Genomic DNA, 20,777 nt, shown 5'->3' on the forward strand with positions numbered 1-20,777 from the left:
TGGAGTTCGACCTGCCAACATATAGTATAACACCCAGTGTTCATCCCGTCAAGTGCTCCCTTCAGTGCCTGTCACCCAGTCACCCTGGGTCTTTAAATAATTTAGAGCTAGATAATCTTGACATAAAAATGAAAATTTTCGGAGATCCCTGGGTGGCTCAGCTGTTTAGCGCCTGCCTTTGGCCCAGGGTGCGGTCCTGGAGTCCCAGGATCGAGTCCCACGTCAGGCTCCAGGCATGGAGCCTGCCTCTCCCTCTGCCTGTGTCTATGCCTCTCTCTCTCTCTCTGTGTCTATCATAAATAAATAAATAAATCTTTTAAAAAAATGAAAATTTTCTTTAAGATTCCTAGCAACTACTTTTAATTAACCCTGGGTTCCTCATTATTTTCCTTATTGGTAGTCAAAGAAAATAGGTGATCTGTGATTCTTCCCCACTGCCCCCACCCCCCCCCCAAAAAAAAACAGTATTATAAAGATAGTAATTTGGTGCTGAAGATTATGAATACCAATCCTCCTGAAGTTCATAGATCATGAGGGCTCCAGCTTATAAAAATTTAAAATATTTTTATTTTAAATGTTTAGAAGAAAAAAAAGGAATCCATCTTTGTCCTATTTCATCACTGCGCAGGCATCTATTGTTAAAAAAAGAATAAAAGTTTTGTTAGACTAACTTTGCAAAAGCATTGCCGTGCCTCCATGTCTTTCAGATGCTGTTAAATTAGCATCTCCAACCCATTTTAGCCAAACTTTGTTGATCTTTGAGGGCTTATCTCAAGAGTTGCTTCCTCCTTGAAGACTACCTGGACTGCCCCACTCGGCAATAAGCACATTGCAAATTTCTTATTCAGGCTTGCCAACTCCTAGGGGCTCTGTTGTCTGCCTCCTTCAAGTCAGTACCACACTCCTCACCAAGGCTTACAATGTTTCCATCGACCCTGTCTTCATTCCTCAAATGTGCCAAGGTTATTCTTCCAGTCTTAGAGTCTTTGCTCCGTGTGTCTGAACCCCTGCGCCCCATTTCACATGCTCTCTGCCCTGCCTTCAGCTTCAGCCACAGATGTGGCAACTCTTTCCATTTGGTCTTTGACCAGGATCTCAGAGAATATGCTAGCACCTTCCATTGGATTCCTGCTAAGTACCTTTCACTTTAGCCTCACTGTGATGTGGGACTCCCACAGAACTCACTTGGCACTCACAGTTTCACAGCCTGGATGTACAGATGAGTTAAGTTCCCATGGGGCCACCCTGGACCAGTGGTGGACATTTGGCTAGTGCATAAAGCATTCCACCGGGTTCCTCAGAAGATCCTGCAGAACCAACTACCAATTGCCACGGCCAGTTGGGTAGTGCACCCTTACACTGCCTTTCCTCTTCTGTTTTCTTTGTGTGCATCTACATCTCATGCATCCTGGGATCATTTCCCAAATCAGTGAGCTGCATGTAAGCTTTTATGTCAGGCTTTTTTTTTTTTTTTTTCTCCTCTGGAGAATCCAGGCAAAGCCCACCGGTACCCAGAATAGCTCTGTGATGCAGACCCTCAGGATAATAGGTTGCAGCTGGTTTGCTCACCAGTCATGGCAACCGCTCACACTGCCATTTGTAGGGGGCAAATGTAGTAGGCACGACTTCCCCCATCCCAGAAGATGACTATCTCTGGAACTTGCAAAGAGGTTACCCAACTTGGAAAAAGCAAATGGAATTAAGGTAAAGGGTCTTGAGATGGGGAAATTTTGCTGCGTTGTCCAGATAGGCCCACCCTAATCATGTAAGTCCTCAAAAGCAGAGAACTTTGCAGGATTGTGATTAGAGGGCAAGGCGAGCGTGGACGGATGACCGGGGAGCTGCGGCGTGGCTGGCCTTGCGTGGCTGGCCTTGTGGGTGGATGCGGGGGACCACCAGCCCAGCAATGTGGGACAGCCTCCAGAGGCAGGAAGAAGCAAGGAAATGGATTCTTCTCCAGGCTCCCCAAAGGAGCTCTGTGCCCCCTTGATTTAGGCCAGAGAGCCCCGGGAGGGATTTCTTTCTACCTCAGAGCTGTCGGATATTAATTTGTGTTGTTTAATCAGCTACATTTGTAGTAATTGTTCACAACAATAGACCACTAACGCTGTTGGTGAGCAGGTGCTGACTGACCAGCCCTGGCGTGTGGAGGGCACGATCGCTACCCAGACTCAGCTGTAGATGCGGGTGGATGACGTGCTGACCCGACCTTACAGTACCTGTTGGCACCTGAGCGGTAGGTGGGCAATGAGGAAGATGGTGGGTTTGGCTAGTTTTTATTAAGTGCTTGGGCAGCCTGGGGGAAAAAATACTGGCTTGAGACAGCCAGCTCTCAACTCGAGGCCCACCGTGGAAGCTCTGGGGCCTTCCCAGGCAGAGGGTAGAGAACCTAAAAGAGGCCTGGGGTCTCATTGTAACATGGGCTGAGCTGCAGACGAGATAAAATGCCATCCTGACAATTCTTTATCAAAGTCAGAGCCTTGGTAGGAAGAGAGTGGGACCCTGGGACCTCAGTGGGTAACAACAGTGTAGATGCACCTGCAAGTGTTGAAAACAAGGTTCCCCTCACATAGGGTTGGCAGGAGCAGCTTGTCCCTCCTTGCCTGAAGACCCGGCCAAGACCTCAGGGAGGCAGACGCCTGTGAGATGGTGCATGACCTCCCTGAGATCCTCCCCCAAAGGTAAAGCCAGAGCCAGGTCAGGTCTCGACAGGGCTTCAGCCAGCGCAGCCTCTGTGTGTGTGGGAGGAAACGGCCTGGTCTCCTGGAAGGAATTGCAGAATCGGGCTAATGTGTACTATCAGGAACCGGGGCAAAATGTGTTCAAGTGGATCCCGAGGGTGTGGGGCCCAGGGTGGAGGTCCAAGGGAGACCGTTATGCTGGAAGGAGAGAGTTTATCATCACGGGAGCATTTACCCATCACTTGGTTCAATAGAACACCCGGAGCTGGTCTTAATGTGCAGTTGGGTTGGCTAGAGAAGCTGGAGGGGAGTATGGCCCACAGTAAATGAGTCACAGATGGCAGTGTTAAGGAAAACATCAACTGAAGAACCCCCTACCTACAGTCCCCAGGAGGCAACAAGGAATGTTCTGGGGAGGGGTGTCCCAGCAGCTCTGAAAAGGTCAGTGATGGCTGCCACTGCTGGTAGGCCTTGACAGTGGGAAATGCATGCTACTATCAGCGGAGATGATGAGATTCTAGAACGGCAGAGGCCATGCATTATTATTTAAGTGTTAGAGGCAATGGACAGAATATAATGGACAGTCAGGCTGAAGTGGAAATCAAGGTGTCTTGATCTGCAGGACTTTGTGACAATGGCTAATAGATCACAGAGTCCTGAGTGACAGCTGGCTGGAGTGTTCCTTTTATAACAACAAAAGAATGAAAAGAGGAGAGCTGGTGAGCAGAGACTGCTGTAGCCTGTCATGACGAGAAAATCATGGTCCCAGATGCAGATTAATTTATAGACCCAGTGCCCAGTGACTGGGAGGCCAGGTCTTCTTGAGGAAAAGCCCTGCTGGCACAAGTACTTCAACTACACACCCAGAAGTTTTAAGGACTGTTGGATTAAAAAGTCTAAACTGAAATACCAGGGAATCCTAAACGCTATTATGGCCCATGTGTGGATAGGGGTCTTTGGAAACTGGGTGACGGGTGGAGTTCAGGCCAACGTCTGCCTCACAATGGGTCCCACCTTGGGGCTCTTTCCCCCATCTTCAAGTATATATTTGGGATAACTATGTTTAGACCACTGACCTGTGGGGGAAGAGCCACATGGAAACCTCTGGAACTGTACTTTCTCCGAGGTCATGTTAGTAAATCATGAGCAATCACATGAGGAAATGCAGCCATCAGTATTAGCATTCAAAGTCAGTCTCATCATCAAAAATTTCTAAGGACACAAGGGTAAAGGGCCCCATCACCACCTCCTTTAACTTCTCCATCAGGCTGCTACAGAGAGCAGATGGATAATAGAGGAGGGTAGTTGTTAGTCTGTTGTAGCTGCCACCCTGGGTGTGGGGTCTTTACCGGAAACCTCTGGCATTGATATGCTATTACTTTGGAAAACGCATTCTTCTCAATTTCCATCAAAAGGAGAATCAGAACAGTTCAGGTTCCTCCGGGATGGGCAGCTATTCTCATCTGCTCCGGGCAATTGCAAGTCTCGCACTCTGGGTCACCACAGGGTCTGCAGGACCTGATTACCTTGGCAGCCTGCAGGACGTCTAGCCTAGAGCTGCGACAGTGTGCCAAGGGGGTGTAGCATCGGAGTGGCAGGAACTCACATGGCCTCGCAAGACCCATGTGTGCCGGAGTGTGGGTGACAGACTCCAGGAAGAATCGGGGCCCTGCCACACGGATGGAGGATTAGAGGGCCAGTGGCCTGGGGGCACGGCTCCACATTCCTTCCGCAGCAAAGGATAGATCGTTGGGTCTTAGATCCATTGGTGCGAAGTCAGGCCCAGGGCTTAGGTCTGTCTGGGTCCTGGAGGTACATACATGGTGCTTAGCACATTCTTGCACCCAGTGGTCACGGCTGCCAGGCTCAAGCGGATCCCCACAAACGCACCGAAAGATCCAGTTCAGGCTTTGGTGCAAACGGCACTGGCACCGTGGCCGTAAACACGGCAGAGAGGAACACCGTGTGGCGTCTCTGGCCGTCCCAGGACAAGATCACAGCCCAGCCTGGAGGGGCCTGGAGGGGCCTGGAGGGGCCTGGAGAGGCCATGCTCTCCACAAGGGACTCCTCCGGGTGCTGGTGTGCGCCGGGCCCTCGCGAGCTGCAGCACCTGATCACGGGGCAGTAGGAGACGAAGCCCCTGGAGCTGTCTCCTCGTGAGCTGGGCATCATCAGATCCACGGGGTTTAACTTCAGATGGGCACCACAGCGACTCACCTTACTGGACGGCCACCTACTCGGGACATGGGTCTGCTTGTCCTGATTGCAACGTATCCTTGAACACCATCATGCTAGGACACGGAGAGCAGCTCATCTCTTTTCAGGGTATCTCTCATAACACTGCCTCGGAGACTTTTTGGAAAAGACGATGGGCCCCTGACCATGGCATCTACTCATCTTACTATGCGCCTTGACATGAGATGCAGGCAGCATGAGCAGGACAGCGGAGTGGGTCAGCTAAGTCACCGGTGCTACAGGACCCTAGCTGTAGGCCTGAGGTCGCGTCCTGACAGTCTTCCAAGGCTGATGGATGTTGTCCCCTGTTATTAAAATACACAGGTCTGGGGGCGCCCAGCTGGCTCAGTTGGTGGAGCCTGCGATCTTGATCTCAGGGTCCCAAGTTCAAGCCCCACATTGGGCAGAGAGATTACTTAAAAATAAAATCTTAAAAACACACACACACAATGTAGGCCTGGGCGCCAACAGGTAGAAAGCAAATAACCTTTTCTCGCCAGCACAGTCAGGGACCCACTTGAAGAATTAGTACCTCTCTTTCCTAGGCCCAGGGTCAGCTAGATTAGAGGTCTGGGTTTCCAGGGGGCAGGGGGATACTTTCAGCAGGGGCTCCAGTAAGGGTCCAGTGAACTGGAATCCGTGACTATCACGCAGTCACTCTGAGGTCCCTGTGCCAGTGGCCAATCAGGCAAAGAAAGGAGCTGTTATACTGGTGGAGACTGTTGGGCGTGATTATCATGAGGAGATAGAGGAGTAGGTCTGGAACCCAAGAGATTCACTGGAGCGTAATTTTGGGGCCTCGTGATACCAGTGAACAGAGATTGTAGCAAGACAAATAAGGGCTCAAATCTTTTGCTTTTTAAGGTGTGTTTTAAAAAAAGATTAACTTATTTGACAGAGAGCACAAGCAGGGAGGGGCAGGCAGAGAGAGAAGCAGGCTCCCCACTGAGCAGGGAGTCCATGTGGGGCTCAATCCCGGGACCCTGGGATCATGACCCGAGCCCAAGGTGGACACTTAACAGACTGAGCCACCAAGGTGCACCTAAGGTTGTTTTTACCTTTTTTTTTTTTTTTTAAGTAATCTTTACACCAAACGTGGGGCTTGAACTCACAACCCCGGGACCAAGAGTCCCATGCTCCACCAACTGAGCCAGCCCCAGAGGCTCCAATGTTTGCTGATCAGGATGCCTACTTCGCTCGGGCCCAGCTGAGATGCTGAGCCCCACCAGCTGCGGCGCGGCCTGTGGCTCTGGGTCCCTCTGTGGCAGTGGCAGCGGCAGCGATGCCCAGGAACTCTTGGCGAATTCTTGGGGCCCCACTCCAGAGGTGCTGAATCAGAAGCCTGGGGGCGGCGCCGGTCCTCCGGGCAGCCTGAACAAGCTTCCAGGGGATCCTGATGCGCCGGGATGGGGGCCACGCTGTAACCCGCCGACCCATCCGACCCCGTGAGGTCCTTCCCGGGGGCCCCAGCAGTTTGCATGTAACCGGGGGCTGAGCTGCGGGGAGCCTGGGGTGGAGCGTGTCCCACAGCCCCTCTGTGTCCCTCGGGTTCCTTGGGCCACACGCTCCTCCGGCCCCCGAGGCCGCGACCGTGGGGTGCGGGTCTGCACCGCGTCCTGCAGCCCAGAGCCAGGGCTGGGTGCCCTTCCCCCCAGGGAGGCTGGGGAGCACCAGGGGCGCCCCTGGCCCTCCCGCCGCATAGTCTGCACCCTCCTTCCCAACCACGCGCCGGTGCCGGGGTGGCCGGGTCGTACTCAGCGCAGCGCAGGGCACGGCAGGCGGGTGGCCCCGGGCGGGCGCTCTTGGCCAGCTTCCCCTTGGCTTCCCCTTTTGCACCCGGGCAAGCACCTGACGCGCTCACGGGGCACCTCAGGCACCACGCGAGGCCGAGGGCCCAGCACCCTGCTTCTCTGCCCGGCGCCTCACTCCTCCCCGGGATCATTCCCCAGAGAAGCTCCTCAGCCTGGAGCCTGTGCCCTGCGCTGGCAGGAAGCCGCCTTGAACCCCTCGCTGCCTGCTGTGCCCCTGGCCGGCTCTCCAGGGTCACGGATCGTCATCTACTCAGAGGGACCTTCCCTACTGGTTCCACACAAAGGAGCAAGCCTCTACTCTCACATCCCCGATTTGCATGCTCCGTAGAGCATCCCTCACTATCTGATGGTTTTCCTTAAAAAACGTTTTTTTCCACCAGTGCCTTCCTCCAGCCCTAGAATCCCCTGCACAGGAGCGCAAGGGTCCGGCTTCTCTCACGCTTTGCTCTTTCCTTGGCACCTTGAACACTTCCTGGCCCTCGGCAGGTGCTGGATAAATAGTCCTTGATTAAATAAATGAATGAACGCTAGAGTTGGTGAATAAGACAGCAAATCTAGACAAATTTTTTTGGGGGAGGAAATGCAGATCTTCAGTTTATAATTTATTTAAAAATTACAAAAGTGTCTCCACCCAAGTTGTCCATGAAAAAAAAAAAATTAAAAGCAGCAACAATGCTCTTGGTGAATTACCAGCAGTTTAATGCAATTTATAAAATTGAACAGAATTTAGACGTCTGTCTTAGGCCTCTGTAGACCCGGGACCCTTTCTTTAGGTCCCTTTCCTTAGGGTCCGGGAGTATCATTATCGGGACACTCTCCAAAGCCTTTCTCCTTTGGACTCGGTGTAGAATGATCCGATAGACTCCTGTGATGGAGCTCCGGGCGTCTCTGGCCTGGTTGTTCCGGATGTGCGCTTCTGTGATACCCAAGTGTTCCAAAGTGCTCTTGACCTCATTTTCTTCGTCTTTGAGGGTGCTGGTTTCGGACAAATGTTTGGGATCCAGCTGGAAAGGCTCCAAAGGGGTGGGGTATGGCACCCCTTGCATCCACTCGTTGCTCATGATGGAGTCGATGCCGTGCCGGTCGGTGGGCACCGGCTGCAGGACGCCCCGGATGAGGCGGAGGCAGGGCCCCGACACGTGGGGAGGCACGCTGAACGTGCCCTCCAGGATGCTCCTCTTCAGCTTGGCCACGGTCTCCGCCCGAAAGGGCATGGTGCCAGTCACCATGAAGTACAGAAGCACCCCCAAGGCCCAGATGTCCACGTAAACGCCGACGTAATGCTCGTCTCGGAAAAGCTCGGGCGCAGCGTAGGGAGGCGACCCACAGAAAGTGTTGAGCATTTCGCCTTTTTTGCTTACTGTGCTGAATCCAAAATCACCCACCTTCACGCAAGTATTACTGGTATAAAATACGTTTTCTGCCTTCAGGTCTCTGTGAATAATTTGGTTCTCGTGCTGCGGGAGGAGACGTAGGGAAAAGTCATCACTTTCAAGGTATGACACTAACGGAAAGACCAATGCGTGGGTTGCTCTGAAACAGGGAGGTGATGATGGGGTAGTAGCAGGAGTTCAATGCATGTCAACCTAAGTCACATCTGCAGGCCTCCAGAGCTGCCCTGTCTTCAAACCCTTGGCACACATAACAGCCACACCCCCCCAAAGAGACCAAAGGTTCTGTTCTTCTGTGGGGCAACAGCTGGAGTTTGTCCCACCCACATGAGACTTGGATCTTTCGAAACTGAATGTTCTCAAACAGTAACCTTCATGTTTGAGGCCATATATGGGTTTTTCTGGCTGAGCAATCTCTTGGCAAGGACCATCCCCAAGAAGGTTTTTTTTTTTTTTTTAAATTTTTATTTATTTATGATAGTCACACACAGAGAGAGAGAGAGAGAGAGAGAGAGAGAGAGAGAGAGGCAGAGACACAGGCAGAGGGAGAAGCAGGCTCCATGCACCGGGAGCCCGATGTGGGATTCGATCCCGGGTCTCCAGGATCGCGCCCTGGGCCAAAGGCAGGCGCCAAACCGCTGCGCCACCCAGGTATCCCTCCCAAGAAGGTTTAGAGGCCTCCCCCAACTTTTCAACCACGCTCTTTTGTGTGTGTGTGTGTGTGTGTGTGTGTGTGTGTGTGTTGGGGGGGTGCTCCTTTATCTTTGCAGAATTCAGTAGAAGTTAGGAGGCTATATTTGGTAAGGTTCTAGAGCATGTCCCACCCCCACTCTCACGATCGGGATGGATCCAGACAGACCATCTTGGGACCCCTAACCTCCTTAGTCCCAAGAGATGGTTTAATGTTACTTCACTGGGCTTCTTGGGGTAAGAATCCAGGCTTGGGAGCCTGACGGCTTGGTTAATTCTAGGTTCAACGATACCAGTTGTGCAATGTGTTTTCTTTCTTGGTAAAATGAGAGATCGAGAGCCATCTCACGAGACTGCCGTGAGAACGGTGTTCGATGCTGTATCTGCAGGGCCCAGCAAGGCCCTGCGCACAGTAGGCACGCTCGGGAATCCGGGTCTACATCCGTGATTCACCAGCCCTCTTCTCAGAGACCAGAGAGCCGGGAGGAATGGCAGGGGCAGAGGGCTGCGGAGGACTCAGCCTGGGTTCTCTTCTGCTCTCCCACCTGATTTTTTTCCTACAGAGGATGAGGAAGACTCTTCCCATCTCTTTGCTCAGCGTGGGTGTCGCTTACTCCCTGGCCCTGGGAAAGTTCGCGGCAGCATAGGGCCACTTAAATGGCAACGCTTGGCACCACACGTCTGAAACACCCACTGCCGTTACAGTCGTGCTCTTCTCTCTTGCTCACTTTCTCCCCCTCCCCTTCTCTCTCCTGATGCCTGTCTTGGGTCCCCAGGTCACTAACTTCCCTGCTAGTAATTTGGGAAGCCACTGACCCCAGCCTTGCCCCCACAGCATTCAGTCAGAGAATGAACCAGAAACAGCCTCTCAGCTCATAAAGACCCCCAGGCAAGTGTCTCTTTTCTGCCAACTGGACTGAGACTGTACTGGGTAAAGAGAACAGCCCAGACTCGTAGACTAGCGGAGCCATAAGGGTGGTGGCCAGGCCCATGTGTCCAGCCCCTCTGTGTTTGTGGCAATATGGCCAATGGCGGAGAAGGCACAGGAAAACCAGTTCTTGAAGGAACTGGGGTGGGGGGTGCTTTAGGAGTCCAGATTTACATAATGAAATAATCAGAGAACTAAAGTAAGAATGACATAAGCAAGTGTTAATCTGCTGAGCACCGAGGCAGCTAGAGCTGGGGGGATCTACCGATGGCGAGAAAGATCTGTGTGAGCTGATGTGAGATTGAAGAAAGTTCCAGAGACAGACAGGACTGAGTGGAGTCGTGAAGTGTGGAAAGGATTTGGAATGAGACATAGTAAGAGGGGAGAGAGCTTCCTACACACACAGGTAGGTAGCCAGGGCCAAGAAGCTGCGAGGAGCCAGCTCTCCTGCTGTGGAGGGTGGGTGCGGAGAAAGGCCAGAGCCGGGGACTGGTGAGGGTGCTCCTGCTATGGGAGCAGCTCTGCCAACTTCCCCAGAAGCCAGGGGGCCGCTATGTCACTGGAGACCCCTGGGCACTGCTTTAGAGGCTATGAGTGTGATCAAATTCAGACTCTGGATTCTCCCAGAAGGGACTCCCGTCAGCCCCTGCAGGACGAAAGGCCTCTGGGATGCTCGGACATGGGTGAACCAGAGCCCAGGCTCCCACCATGGGTGATGTGGGAGCAAAACTCTATTCCTCACCCCCACTCACCATGTGCTTCACGGCAGACACAATCTGGGAGAAGATGAGCTTGCTTTCTGGTTCTGAGAGCTTCCCTTCGGTGTTAATTTTCCCGAAGAGCTCCCCGCCCCCTGCATACTCCATCACCAAGTGGAGCTTGGACAGGGTCTCCACGACTTCGTACAGACGGATGATGTTGGGATGGTGCAATTTTTCCATGCTGGAAATTTCACGGGATAGTAGCCTTTGGGTTTTCTGGTCTAACTTGGTCTTGTCCAGGATCTTAATGGCCACCTTTTCTGGGAGGGAAAAAGTCAAAGGATATGCCAGTGTTCACAGGAGCACAAAAGCTTAGAACTGCGAGGGACCCAAACTGGCCCCTTTATTTCACTAGACACAGAGGGTAAATGGCCGTTCCCAAGCTCACAGAGCTCGTCAGTGGTGATGACAGCCGTTCTTGAGTGGCTGTCAGTGCTCATCCCTTGGATCAGTGTGAGTCTTCCAGGCACAGACTTTGGTGCCCACTCCTACCTTCCAAGGAAGATTCAGTTTGATGATCTTTACCCAGTTTTCTGGATCAAGTTAAAGCTTCTTTGCTTAGCCCAGAAAACCCTTCCCATTCAGACCTAACCCACCTCTTCGGCCTCATAACCCCTGGCCCACAGTTCCCAACACCCCATGCATGGCTTTAATCCGTTACACAACTGTTTGTTGTTCCCTGAAAAGAGACTGAACACCCAAGCCTGGGACCTTTCCTCCCCCTGGATCATTTCCTCTGCCTGGCTCGTCCCTGCTTCCCTGCTCTAGGACATCCGGGTTCTGTGTATTCTGTGTACTGTGGTCTCAGCACACTGTTGACTCCTTGTCTGTTGCCCCTCCTGCCCCTTCCCTTCACATTTTGTCTGACTCTGTCAGTGCCAGGTACATGTTGCAACAGTACAAGCCACAGTGGCACTTGGGGGGCAGGGCGGGGCGGGGGCAGTCACCAGCAGACTGACCAGGCCGTGTGATGCTCACCGGGAGTGAGGGTTCTCTGGTACAGATTGTTCTGGACTGTAGTTTGCGATTATGTATTGACAGCCCTAAAAATAGTGCATGTTTTGGCCCAGCCATTTCACCTTTGGCAATTATTATTTTAAAAAACATTTTATTTATTTATTTGAGAGAGAGAGAGAGCAAGAGAGAACACAAGCCAGAGGAGAGGCAAGGGGAGAAGCAGACTCCGGCTGAGAAGGGAGCCCAGTGTGGGATGTGATCCCAGGGTCTGAGCTGAAGGCAGATGCCTAACTGACTGAGCCACCCAGGCGCCCCTCACCTTTGGCAATTAATCTTTTTTATTTACTTTTTTTTTTTTTTAAGATTTTAGTTATTTATTCATGAGAAACACACAGAGAGGCAGAGACACAGGCAGAGGGAGAAGCAGGCTCCCCGCAGGGAGCCCGATGTGGGACTTGATCCCAGGACCCCCGGATCAAGATCTGTACCAAAGGCAGATGCTCAACCACTGAGCCACCCAGGTGCCCCCTGGCAATTAATCTTAAAGAAATAATCTGACACATGTAGATTTCTGTGCTATTGGGAACAGCATCCAGCAAGAGAGATGGGTTTAACCGAAGTGTGGTTCCTCTATCTCTATGACACTACACCATGCAGCTATCAAAATAATGGTGCGGGTCTTTATTTCTTGAAATGAAGAGATGTTCAATGTAGAGCAAGTGAGAAAAAAATACAAATATCATTTGCATACAAAAAAAATCTGGCAAGTTTTGCATCAAAATATTTAGAATAGTGATTTTATTAATAAGGAGATTATGGGTGGTTTAAAAAAGTTATTTTTACTTATCTGTATTCTCTAATTTTCCTGCAATTAATTTACACAATTGACAGCAATTATGTAATAAAAATGGTTAATGTCTGAAAATGATGAATCTACTCCAAAGTAAAACAATTCAGTTTTTGGCTCGAATTGGGACCAGACTTTCGATTAGGTAAGAAAAAAAATTTCCAGGCAAGTAAATGGGAAACCAGGGTTGCAGGGCCCCTGTGACCCACTTGCAAACAACTGCCTTGAAGAATTTTAGCACCGTGGGTGTGGGCACGAAAACAGATGGGGCTGCTTGCAAGTAGAGCGTTGTCGGTATATAAAGTAGGCCCATTAGGGCTTCTGGAATGGAAAGGGGCAGGGTCCACTGGCCTCCGATGTGACCACTCTTGCTCTGGTGGAGGCGATACTAGGGAAGGAGGAGCCCAGCCATAAGGGAGCAGAATCCTTGGGGTTTATGTGACCTCTGCAGGCAGCGAGCCCCAGGGACAGGGTCACCACCGCCAAGCCCGATGCATTTGGCCTCCCGGGTCCTGTGTCCGCTACCCGGCAGGCTTCAGGCTGCAGATTCACTCCACCTGCTTACCAGAAATAGAAACTTCGGGTCTGGCAGCCTGCTAGGTGAGCTGCTCTTTTAAGGGTGAGAATAAAGAGCTCCATCCCTTAATCGGGCAGACTGCCTGCGGGAGGGCCAGCTGCTGTTCCCCCACCAGAGCCGACCCAGACTTCTGGGAGGTTCTGGGAGGTTCCGTGAGGACGCATGTCCCCTCTGCCATTCACTGTTGCCCACATTGCAGGCCCCCGATGACCAGGTCGTGGTGCGGTCAGGCTGCTGTTACAAACCTCCCTGGAGCACAGACCTCCCTGGAGCATAGTCCTCGTCTTATTTCATTTTTCTTCTTTTTGGCTGGTTCCTGGCAAGGCTGCCCTCCCAGGGCCTGGACCCAAGAAAGGCAGGAGAAGGGCTGCGAGGGGACGAGCTTCCTTAAACCCTGTGCCCTGGGGACCCTGGGGTCTCACTCCTCCCGACCTACTTCCTCCACTCTGCGTTCAATCAGATTGTTGCCATGCTTGGTAACATAAATGGGTAATCACAGGAAACATTTTTAAAAGCCCTGGTATTGGGGCATCTGGGTGCCTTAGTGGTTGAGCATCTGCCTTTGGCTCAGGTCATGATCCCAGGGTCCTGGGATTGAGTCCCACATCAGGTTCCCCACAGGGAGCCTGCTTCTCCCTCTGCCTGTATCTCTGCCTCTCTCTCTGTGTCTCTCATGAATGAATAAATAAAATCTTTATGAAAAACAGAAAAAAGCCCAGTATTCTGAACTGTTGCCGAGTGGCAGGAACTGCTCTTCCATGAAGAGCTAGGTCTCCACATCCACTCTTTCAACAAATGTTCAGTGAGTACAAGCGAGTACCTACTAGTACAAGCGAGTACCAGGCGATAAAGAAGACACCGTTCCTACAGTCCAGCGAGGGACAAAGACTTTGAAAAAAGCCCAGATGACGAGTGTAGCACTGTGAAGGAGGAGTACAGATAGAACAGAGAGGCCTCCCCGGGAAAGGACACTGTGAACAAGAGGTGGAGGAGGGAGGCCCAGCACGTGGCTGTGGGAGCAGCATCAGTGTTGGGCCTGGGCGAGGGACCGTGTGGGTGTGTGTCTGCGGACTTGAGAGGGGCCCGCTGTGCTGACACAGAGACTTAGGGGAGTGGGTCCACACCAGCCTGGGGTTGTAGGCAGGGTCGGAAAACCCAGGGCCTTGGAGACTGTTTTAAGAAATGCAGCCTTTATCTGTAGGAGAGTGGAAGATGGTTTTAAGGGAGAGTGTGATCTCTGATTTCCGTGCCAGAGTGAGTACTCTGGCTGCACTGTGGGAAATTGATAGAAGGATAGGCCTGCGAGCAGGCGGGTGGGTAAGGAGGGGACTATGGCAATCCCAGATTGAGGACCCTCTTGGTGCTGGCAGATGAGAGAAAGTGTAGACACTATTGAAAGTAACCCTCCCCTTTCTCCAAATCTAGTGAAGAGTCTGAGGGCAGCAAGCTTACTGCAAGGCAATAGGGAGTAGTGGGGACTATGGAGTCTGAGGAGTGCATGCCCTAGGGCAAACAACTCCAGTGTTGTCAAATCTGATTTTTTCAAGAGAAGCCAGACATCTGAATTTATGCAAATGTTCCAATCACTAAGTGTCAGCAACAAATTCAAAATTTTAAACCTAGATCGGACCAAGCAAAACATGTCTATGGGAGCAAAGGGGCAAGGGAAGAAAAAAGACCTTAGAACACAGAATATTGTGTAGAGAAATTTGCCATGAGAGGAGCTGAGACCTTCCTTCCAGACACATAGCTAGGCTGAGCCAACCTTACAGCGAGAAGCTGGGAGAACAGATAGCAGGTCCTCCTGCTCCTTCCTCCGATCCTCTGCGAGAGACCAAAGCCAACCGGAACCCAAAGAACTAAGGAGACTGGCTGTAGCCCGGGGCAGAGAGCAGAATGAGGGGTGGAGAGTGGATCTGGAGAGGCAGGTGGAAGGTCTCTGGCTTACAGGCTAAGGGTGTGGGAGGCAATGCAGGCATAAAGGGGGTGTACCCCTAGTCTGGCGATCAGGGAAGACTTGGAAGGCTCTCCCTGAAATCTGACTGTTAGAGGAAAGTAGAGGGGAAGTGATGAGGGTAGGTTCTAATGGTCAGGATGTGTAGGAGAGAAGGAGAGAAGGTCTTGAAGCAGGAAAGACCTTGATACTTTAGGGTATTGGTCTAAATACCTTTTGAGGGACAGCCCCGGTGGCCCAGGGGTTTAGTGCCGCCTTCAGGCCAGTGTGGTCCTGGAGACCCAGGACGGAGTCCCACATGGGGCTCCCTGCATGGAGCCTGCTTCTCCCTCTGCCTGCATCTCTGCCTCTCTCTCTCTCTGTCTGTCATGAATAAATAAAATCTTAAAAAAAAATTGGCTTTTGATTGGCTTTATCAATAAATATTTTTGAGCACTACTTTTATATACATTTACAAATTATATACATGTACTACTAATACAGACATTTTAAATATATATAATCATAGAAATGGAAAAGATAGGACAAATAAATATAAATGGAAATTCTAATATTGCCTTCCCTCATCAGTGAATTATCTTGCGCAATTCTTAGGGAATGTGCACCCTACTCTGGAGACCACTCAGACCCCCAAGTTGCTAAAATTGATGGTCATTTCTTAGGCTTTATTCCTCCTCCTTGAAACACCTTTGTCACTTGGTTTCCAGGGCAACACACACTCCTGGCATTTTTCCTATCTCTCTTTGGTTATTATTATTATTATTTAAGATTTTATTATTTATTCATGAGAGACACAGAGAGAGAAAGAGGCAGAGACATAGGCAGAGGGAGAAGCAGGCCTCCCAAAGGGAGCCTGATGTGGGACTCGATCCCAGGACCCCGGGATCACAACCTGAGACACCCAGGTGTCCCTGGTTTTTTTTTAGTTATTTATTTTTATTTTTATTTATTTTTTTATTACCGAAGCATAGTTGAGTACGATGTTATGTTAGTTTCAGGAAGACCACATAGTGATTCAGGTTCCACACATTCTTAATGCTCACCTCGGTAAGTAGTCGCCGTATAACATTATTACAGTATTATTGACTATATGCCTATGCTGTGCTTTTCGTCTCTGTGACTTATTTTATAACTGGAAGTTTATACTTCTTAATTCCCTTTGCCTATTTTGCCCATTCCCCCACTCTCCTCGCCTCTGGCAACCATCAGTTTGTTTTCTATATTTATCTATTTTTAAAGATTTACTTATTTGGGCAGAGGGAGGAACAGAAGGAGAGAGAGAGAATCTCAAGCAGACTCCCCACTGAGCACAGAGCCTGACAAAGGGTTCAATCATGACCTGAGCCAAAATCAAGAGTTGGACGCTCAACTGACTGAGCCACCCAGGCACCCTGTGTTCTCTGTATTTAAGAATATGTCTGTTTTGTTTTTTAGATTCCACATATAAGTGAATCCCATGGTATCTGTCTTTTCTCCTGCCTCTTCTACTTCCAAGGCTGTGTCCTTCTCATCTCCGTAGCCTCTGGATGTTGGCTACCTAAAGGCATAGTCCTTGGACTCCTTCCCTACAATCATTTCCTCAGTGATTCCAGATGCATAAGCATGTCCGCCTACACGACCTTGTCACTTAGTTGTTAGTTTGGGTTCCACGTGAAGCAGAGCCTGAGGCAGGGATTTAGGTGTAAGTAGTTTACGAAAGAGGTAACCTAGGAAATACAGGCACAAGAATAAGGAACAGAGATGGGAAAGACGGCCAATAAATAGTGTGTTACCAAGCAAGTTACCAGTCAGTCCTGCTAAATGTTACTCTGCCTAAATATCACAGGAGCCTGGGGTATTTATACATCAACTACTGCCAGTGATTGGTGGTTGGCTGCTCTGGGGGATATCAATTCCCTCTATTTCTGGCCTCCCACGCACGCGGGAAGAGCAGGCTCCAGCAGCCAGAGAAAGCCCAGAGGCAAGGAGACGGAGAACCTGGCATGGGGAGGTCAGGCTTGCATGCCCCGAGGTGGTAAGGCGCTGGGAGATGTGGGTGAGGCACCCATGGCCTCTGCCACGGAAGTGTAACAGATGTGTAACAAGTATGCACGACATAACACGTTCAATACTGTGCTCCTGATCTCCGCCTCCCCAAACCTGCTCTTCCTCCAGTCTTCCCAATTTCAGTAAATGGAAACTCTATTCTTACACTTGTCCAGACCAAAAATCTTTGGGTATTTGAATCTTCTTTTACATTCCACTTGGAATCTGTCAGCAGATCCCGTTATCCCTACCTTCTAGATACAGCCAGAATCCAGCCACTTCTGAGCACCTCACCCCAGCTGCCTTCCTGCTCCAAGCCACCATTGTCTCCTGCCTGGATAACTGCAGTAGGCTCCTAACTGATCTCTCTTTTTCTGCCTTTGACCCCTCGCAGTCTATTTTCAACAGAGCAGCCAGGGTGATCCTATTAAAGCATAAGCCAGATCATGTCACTTCTCTGCTCCCTCAAAGGGCTCTAGTTTCACTCAGGGGAAAAGCCAGAGTCCCTCCTGTGATATGATGACCCCACACTATCTGGTGGCTGCTGCCCCTGGCCTCACCACCCTGGTCATTCCAGGGCCAATACCGGCGCACTCCCTCCCTAGGCTGGCCGTCCCCTCTGCTCGGCCACCTCTCCCCTACATCTGCAGCCAATGACTTTTTTCTTTCAGGTCAGCGATCACCCTCCAGGAAAGATGTCCTGGCCAACTTCTCTAAAACATGGCCCTCACTGTTCCTTATGCCCCTTGCTCTATTTCCTTCTTACCACCCATCACTATGTAAAGCAGTGAATACTTTCCTGACTTATTTTTATTGGTCTCTCCCTCCTAGGATATCAGCTCCACGGGACAGAGATTGTTGTCTACTTTGCTCATTGCTGTATCCTCAGTCCCTAGAAGAGGACCTGTTACCCAGTAGGTACTCAACAAATATTTGTTGAATGAATGTAGTCGCCAACCCCACAGGACCCAGGTTGAGTATTATCATTGCAGAGGAAACTCAGTTTGGCAGTGGGCTTTTTCATTTACTCTTTTGTTCCATGCACCTTCCATGTTACCATAGACTCTTTGTGATCCTGATTTTTTTTTTAAATTTAGTTTCAGGGCAGCCCGGGTGGCACAGCGGTTTAGCGCCGCCTGCAGCCCGAGGTGTGATCCTGGAGTCCCGGGATCGAGTCCCACATCAGGGCCCCTGCATGGAGCCTGCTTCTCCCTCTGCCTGTGTCTCTGCCTCTCTGTGTGTGTGTGTGTCTCTATGAATAAGTAAATAAATCTTAAATTAAAATAAATAAATAAGTAAAATAAAATAAAATAAAATTTAGTTTCAGTTGGCGTACATGTAGTATAACACCCAGTGCTCACCCAGTGCTCATCACTCACGTGCCCTCCTTAATGCTCGTCACCCAGTTACCCCATTCCCCCCACCCACCTGCCTTTCAGCAACCCTCAGTTTGTTTTCCAGAGTCAGAAGTCTCTCCTGGTTTTTCTTCCCCTCTGATTTTCCCCATTCGGTTTCTTCTCCTTCCCTTATGGTCCCTTTCACAATTTCTTATATTCCACATGAGTGAAATCATATGATGAATTCTTTCTCCAATTGACTTATTTCACTCAGTATCATACCCTCTGGCTCCCAAGTCCATATAAATGGTAAGTACTCATCCTTTCTGATGGCTGAGTAATATTCCATTGTGTGTGTGTGTGTGTGTGTGTGTGTGTGTATATATATATATATATACACACACGACATCTTCTTTATCTACTCATCTGTCAAAGGACATCTTGGCTCCTTCCACAGTTTGGCTATTGTGGACATTGCTGCTATGAACATGGGGGATTAATCCTGATTTTTAATGGCTGTGTAACCTTCCATACGGTGTGTATGCTTTCGTTTACCTGACCATTCTTACATCATTGGATCACACTATAGTCCTTTGCACTATAAATAACATCACAAAGAGCATTTTTTGGTTGTATTTCTAATAAACTTATTTAGAACTTAATATGGATTCACCAAAGCCACTAAATAACCATTTTTAAAATAAAAAAAAAAACAAGCTTTGTTATTTTAGTGAATGTGTTCAGGAGGAGGTATTGCATCTATAAAGGCTACAGGCCTTCCCTCTGAAGCTTTACTCAAGACTTAGTCCTCAGGTGCGTCTGCCGGGAGGTGACAGCAGAGAACCCACCAGAGAGTATACCATGCTTTGCTCCTTCAAAAATCTCTTCCCTGCCACTACTGGGTTTTCATGAGAAATTTTATACTAACTTAATTCACCGAATATTTGTAGAGTAGTCATTATTTATAAGCCATGTAGGGAAACTCTAAGGATCAAGATGCTTTAATTACACCAGAGAGCCTGTAACCAGAACACCCAAGATTTTCACCATATCTGGATTTGTTAAGCCCCAAATCTTGATTTCCCATCCATATTTTCTCTTGGGCTCCAAGGTGGCTGTTGGACTCCATGACCTTCATGTTCCTCCAAGTCAGTGCTTCCAAATCTTATTCTCAAGTCCCTTTCTTCTCCATTAGCACTATTCACTGCTGTGTCATTAAAGCTGGAAACCTGGGAGTCACTTTCAATATCTCTTCTCCCTTCCTGCTCTCTCCCATGCAACTCACCATAGGGTTTTCCGATATTCTGAAATATTTCTGAAATGCACTCCCTTCACTTCATTCTTTCTGTCCCTTCTCTCTTTTTTTATAATTGTTTTTGGGTGGTGGACATATTTTTTTTAAAGACTTATTTATTTGAGAGAGCAAGAGCAGGGTGAGGGCCAGAGGAAGAGGGAGAGAATCTCAAGCAGACTCCCAGCTGAACATGGAGCCTGATCCGGGGCTTCATCTCACAACCCTGAGATCATGACCTGCGCTGAAATCAAGAGTTTGATGCTTAACAACCTGATCCACCCAGGTGACCCTCTGTCACTTCTTTAATTGAGATGGACATCATCATTCATCTGGACCTGAGACTAACATTTTTTCTGGCTTCTCTGACTTTTGCCACTCCTCAACTTCAATTTGCTTTCCTCACTGAACGCTGATCATATTAATCACTTGTATTAATTGCCTGCTAAAAGTTCCTCAGTGACTCCCCAATACCTAAATGACAAACCCCAAAGTGCAAGAAGACTCTTCATGATCTAGGCCCTGCTTACATCACCCTCTGGGTCCCCATGGTTTGGTTCCTTTTGAATCTCCAAATACTCCCCTCACTGGCTCATACCTCCATGCACTTCATATATCTCAGGACCTACCACCAGGCCGTCCTGCTACATGACCCTCTCCTGCTGCCCTCAGGCACAGCACGGCACACCCTTTGGCCTTACTCTGCAGCAACACTTACCAATCGCATCCTGTCTCCACTACCTACCGCCAGTTCCTAACAGGTTGGAGCTGTATCACATTCATCTCTTTAAGGCCCAAAACAAAATGTGGGCACAGGAGAGGTAATTATATTTTTTAAAAAAGGAAGGTGTGTGGGGTGGGCGGGGGGACATGATGAACTGATGCATAAATAAATTGGGAAAAAAGAAAGGCTCTAGAAATGTGAGACTAGGGTGACAGGAAGACCAGGGAAGAACAGGTCAGGGAGGGCAGCAACAGAGGAAGGAATGGGCACCTCGTGGCCACATTTACTTTTGTTTGTGAAAGCAGATGGAACATAAAATATTCAGAAGCTGAGTGCATCATGTCTTTTGTGAAATTTCTAATCAGCTTAAAAGGGGACTCATAGCTGTCCTATCAGCTTGCAAGGCCCAGGGGAATCTGAGCTGTTAGCTATAAAAATAAACTCCAGCCAACAGAGGCCTCTCCTGGAGTCTTCTTTCTAGAGATGCATCCATAACAGCTGGTGCCCTTTTAAAACTACGTCCTAATTGCTGCTCCTGGCACCCAAACCCTCTGCTTTCCTGGGAATC

General features: G+C 49.7%; 1 protein-coding gene across 13 annotated transcripts in view; it reads right to left on the bottom strand.

Moving 5' to 3' along the window:
* Positions 1 to 7,405: 7,405 nt before the first annotated feature.
* NIM1K (NIM1 serine/threonine protein kinase) overlaps positions 7,406 to 20,777 on the bottom strand; it is a 66,482-nt gene continuing 53,110 nt past the window's right edge. For all 13 annotated transcript variants that reach the window (XM_077896057.1, XM_077896058.1, XM_077896061.1 and 10 more), the window contains 2 exons: positions 10,489 to 10,757; positions 7,406 to 8,184 (listed from right to left, as the gene is read on the bottom strand). In XM_077896057.1, the coding sequence (XP_077752183.1) occupies positions 7,435 to 8,184; positions 10,489 to 10,757 (1,019 nt within the window). In that variant the 3' untranslated portion in view covers positions 7,406 to 7,434. The remainder of the gene's footprint in view (positions 8,185 to 10,488; positions 10,758 to 20,777) is intronic.

Source organism: Canis aureus, chromosome 4 (genome assembly GCF_053574225.1).
Source record: "Canis aureus isolate CA01 chromosome 4, VMU_Caureus_v.1.0, whole genome shotgun sequence".
NCBI lineage: Eukaryota > Metazoa > Chordata > Mammalia > Carnivora > Canidae > Canis > Canis aureus.